At 38.5% G+C, this 5,136-nt stretch overlaps 1 protein-coding gene across 1 annotated transcript; it reads right to left on the minus strand.

The window, feature by feature from the left end:
* Positions 1–204: 204 nt before the first annotated feature.
* On the minus strand, positions 205–4,929 carry LOC111232855 (heat shock protein beta-7-like). The gene is made up of 3 exons (XM_022760524.1): positions 4,484–4,929; positions 2,135–2,295; positions 205–959 (listed from the first exon to the last, which is right to left on the minus strand). Exons 1-3 carry the CDS (start codon positions 4,722–4,724, stop codon positions 768–770), a joined length of 594 nt encoding a protein of 197 aa, XP_022616245.1. The 5' UTR covers positions 4,725–4,929; the 3' UTR covers positions 205–767.
* Positions 4,930–5,136: the final 207 nt, after the last annotated feature.

Raw genomic sequence — 5,136 nt, forward strand, 5'->3', positions numbered from 1 at the left:
AAAAAAGATGTCTAAAAACATCATTGTATAGTAAGGCATAAAAATGTGAAATAACTTCATTTCATAATAATGTATAAAAACGTCAAAAATTGTCATAGTATAATAAGGCATGAAATGTTATAGTAAGTGTTGGACTATGATGGTGAAAAGCTTATATTAAAGAAACAACCATTAAAATCAACAAAAGATAATCACAGGTTTTTTTGTAAAAAAACAGATATTTATTGCAACTTCTTCACTCAGTGTAATACTACAAAGTTAGTGACTTCCTGTAGTTTTACAAACTTTCATGAATATTATGAATTTACAACATGAACTTGAAAAAAGCAGATTCATTGCATGGGTCAAGTAAAAAGATCAATTCTGACTCAGTGAGATGAGACATTTTTCTACAACAAAACCCATCAAACCTCCAACAACTAAACTTAAAGATTTTTTTTATTTTTATTTGGATAGACTTATTTTTATTTCTCCAATGTCTCCATCACCACACCATGACCTCACAAACTTATCGAACTGCAGATTTATAGCAAATAATGATATAAAAATGTTGATAAGGGGAAAACACAGACAAGACAACCTTGTGCAAGATGAAATGTTAAGGGATCATCATCATGGATATACTGTAAACAATAAATCAATAATATTAATATTGAAAATAATTCACAGACTCAATTAATTTAAATTCTGATGCCATTATTGATTATAAAGTAATAATATTAAAACAATGGTAGATTAGATAATCAGAAACACAATGAGGCCACAAGTCAAAGATGAGCCTCACTGGGGTAGGTGGGTACTCCCGGGGGCTCCAGCCCACCAAGCGCTGTGGTCCGCCGGACACTCACCACCAGGTTACCATCAGGGTTAAGGGTCCCGCTAACCGACAGGGGGTCCATATCCTCTGGGAACAGGGACTTATGGGTGAAGGTGTCACTGATGCTTCCATCATCCAAAACCTGAAAGATGTAGACTGAGAGTTAGAAAAGGAGCTGTGGAAGGACTGATTGATTCTGGGGATGAGCTGCTGGAAAGGTCATCGAGCAGAGAGGATGAGTGGAGGAAGTGAGAAGAGCAACAGGGCCAAAGAAAGGCATGAAGGTGAGAAAAGAGGGTGAGAACCAGTGAAAGAGAAGGGGGTGAAGAGGTGAGCGCTGCAAGGGAAGGGGAGGAGAGGAAGCAGGAAATGAACACTGAGTAGTTCTCTCTAAAGGCTAGATGAGCTGAACGGTTGTTGAGTTTTACCAATTTGCTGATCGTCCTGCATCACAGCAGAAACATTCCCTACTCACTCCTCCACTCTCTCACCTTTTCCCCCCTAAACTTCAAACTGTGAGGGAAGAGGAAAAGACAGAGTGCGAGACAGAGAGCGGGGAAGCTTTTCTATGTTGGTTGGTTATGTATCATTGATTAACATCTGCAGTCATATATAGTAGGAAGGTGCTTTCAGCTAAATGCTAACATGCTCACAATGACAGAACATGCTCATGTTAGTATGCTAACGTTTCCTAATAGCACTAATTACAAAGTACAACTGAGGCTGATGGGAATGTTACTAGTTTTGCAGGTATTTGCTCATAAACCAAAGTGCTGGACAAATTGAAGAAAGGTGAAGGGATCCCCAAGGTTACTACAGTCTATCCTCAAAACAACATGAACGTCTGCACCAAATTACATAGTAAATTCACCCAAAAGCTTAAAACTACAAGTTTTAACCTAATGGTGGCATTACAGGTAAATTCACTGGATCACAAAAGTCATCTGGAGACTCTGGGATTCATGAATGTTGTGGGGTGTTTTTTTTATGGGAATCCATCAAATAGTTACTGAGATATTTAAGACATATACCGGTAGTCCTACGGCTTCTCTGATGACATTTGAGAATTTTGAGAAAGTTCAGATTAAATAATAAAGATGTGTAAACATTATGTATTAAATTAAAATTATATTTTATCTTAAATGATAACTGTGTCAGTCAAACAGCAGACATGAGTAAGTTCATCCAAACCTCAGATTCATCCCCGCAGTCATACATGAAAGTGATAATTGCGATGTAACTGCGTATGTGTGCATGAAAACACTTGAATCATGTTCACATACATTAAAACACCTCAGCTGATTTATACTCACACACCTTTTGGGCGTGAATGACAACACGGTGTTTGTAGGCCATCACCACTATGTCATGCGGCTCAAACTGGCTGACGTCAGCAGACATGTAGTAGCTGTCTCCCTGGCAACGCACCCCGCCGCCTACACTGCTCTGGCGACCTGACACAGTGCCACCCACAGGAGCTGCAGGGGAATGAACACATCACAGGACACATATAGGTTTGAGGGAACATGTAGAGCAGTGAATGGATGGTCAGTTTAACATTGCAACTCATACATATAGAAACGTAAATAAGAATACAGTTAATGGAATATTATTGGGAATGTTGAGAAGCATTTTCTTAATAGAAATGTTTGTATGAAAAGTATGGATACATTTGATAGCAGCTGTTTAGTTAGCTTGCTTAAAATAAATTTGGTAGCATAAAAAGTAGCATTACGAAATAAAATGTGATATGAAATTATATGAACTTAATAAAACACTCTTATTGTGAAAATTAGACTGGTGAAATAACATAATAATGAGTAGTAATGAGTATAATGAGTATTTCACTATAAACTACTCAATCATTGCACTTAAGAGCTCCATATATTCAAGCTATTGCTCTGGTGTTTTTGTATTTTATGTTCAGACCACAACACAAAGGTCATTAAAAGCCATGAGAGACTGAAGCTTTCTGTTTAGGCTGTAAATGTGTTTTACAGCCAGTTTGAAAAATGCAAATCACTAAAGAAGAGACTCAGTTAGAGCATCAAACACTCGTGGGTCCACTTTTTTATTTGATGTTTTGTGAAAGTTTTGAGAACCATCATCAGTTCGCATGTCATTTTTATACGGTGTTGACATAGCGATAATAAACCTTTATTTTTTTTTTTTTTTTTTACGGCAGTTGTTACTGCTTTGTGCTGCAGCAGAAGTGTAACACTGCATATTACAATATACACGTCTGTACAAGCTTCTGTTTTTTGTTTTTTTCTCGTTATTAGTTTTTTATGTGGCCCAGTGGACGGCGTCTGGAGTCATGCAGACTCTTTCTCTCACAGTACACAGAAGCTCTTACGGCTCTGGCTCATTACTCTCTCTGAGCCCGCAGGTCTTTTTCTTCTCTGTGGTGTTTTTTCTCTCAATCAACTTATCACTGTAATGTGAGATACTAATGCCTCTTCCCTGCTGGTGGAGAAAATGAATCAAGAAGACTCTGCTGTGCCCATGAGCAAGGCACCAACACCTCAACCACTCTGAAACTGTTAATGTGAAGCATGTTGAAGCTCAGTTGACCTTTATATGGAACTTTTTAACATTAGAATAATAAAAAATAAATAACATTTATCACTCCTATTTTTTTAAAGGCCCTTTGTGACCAAATTAAGTCATTTATCCTGGGTGATTGACTGTTTGCTAAACCCTGCCTCTACACAGTGACTGTGAATTGCCATATTATAGTAAGCTTAACAAACTACAACTATTAAATCCTTATTTTTTAAGTTCATTTATATATTTATTTGTCTGCCTTTCCAAAACCACAAACCAAAAAGGCGAAGAACAGATTAAACAGCATGTTTATCTATTCTAACAACCTTAGCATGTCCAAGCAGCTACCATAGTAGCCTAGCATTACTTCCAAGGCCATGCAGCATTTTGTTATCTAACCACATTAGTTTGTGGGGTTACAAGTTACAACGTCACAATTACCACATATAGTATTTCCCTGTTGTGTGGAAACTGGTCTTGGATGCTAATTGATCGGATGCTAACTTTAACAGCTCTGTTGTGCGCTTTATTGGATCTGGGGAAGTTAGCATTCCAGTGACCACAGCTAACGTTGCCTATTCTGTTTCTTGTTAAAAAAAAAAATTAAAAAAAAAGTGAACATTTTTCTTTTATTATTTTTCTTTATCATATGTAGAAAATAACTATCTCTTAAGTGCAAGAACAATGCTGATAAGAATGCTGACTTTTTACATTTAGCTTTGACTTTGAGTCTTTTGGAACAATATTTATGTGTATCTGGCCCAAATACAGCATGATTGTCAGTCAATACATCCACATCTGGACCAATTCTGGCACACACAGAGAATCTGCCCAGATGTGGAAGTATATGAGCCAAACTTGGGCCAATGACCAAGACATATTTTGGGCCAGAAGTTTAATTTTGCTGTCTGGGAAGTGTGTATTTAAGTGACTTAGCTAACGTGTATTTAACTAGCTAGCTGACCAAATAAAAGCCAGTAAAATGCGTGGTCACTGGCTAGAGAGGAAACACCTGATTTTGTCTAAATCAAATTAACTTTGTTAAAACATTAGTGGTGCATTTGTCTTTTGTCATTGAAAACTGCATGCTGTGCAAGAACAGAAAGCTTGACAGCTTACCAGTGAGTCCATAGGAGGATCTGTCCTGCCTGCTGAAGGGGGTCAAGCAGCTTCCAGGTCCCTCTTCTCCAAACAGACTGGAATGATCAGCAGAGTCCAGAAACGGCTCAAAGAGGGGGTCCAGACATTCGGATGATCCGCCCAGCGATCCCTCTGACCGATAGGAGCTGGAGGTGCTGTAACGTGACGATGAGCGGTAGGATGAGGAGGACCTGCGGCTGGAGGATGTCAGAGATGTCATAGTACAGGATAATATGTAGTATCCTTACACAGTTTGAAAACACAGTCCTTTTCTTTACTCTGGCAAGCCTCAGAAACCAAGACCTTTTCTCAAATATGCTTTCTGTTAAGCCTCTTCAGAATAAACACTGACAAAACAGATTCAAGAAAGTGGGTTACCAAAAGCTATTAACCTCTCTCTCACTGTCCAGGGGTTTTTGTTGTGGGTTTTTATAAAGTCCTGGTGCATTGTGGGTCAGTAGAGCACAGCATGAGCTCTATATTGTGCTTTTCCTTTAGCCATAAATGGCAGTTCGTTCAGCCACTGGAGCCAAGAATGTAACGGACAAACTGATAAGGAGTGAAGACCCCCTTCTTATTCACACACACACACACACACACACACACACACACACACACACACACACACACAC

Source organism: Seriola dumerili, unplaced genomic scaffold (assembly GCF_002260705.1).
Source record: "Seriola dumerili isolate Sdu_G_001 unplaced genomic scaffold, Sdu_1.0 BDQW01000337.1, whole genome shotgun sequence".
Lineage (NCBI taxonomy): Eukaryota > Metazoa > Chordata > Actinopteri > Carangiformes > Carangidae > Seriola > Seriola dumerili.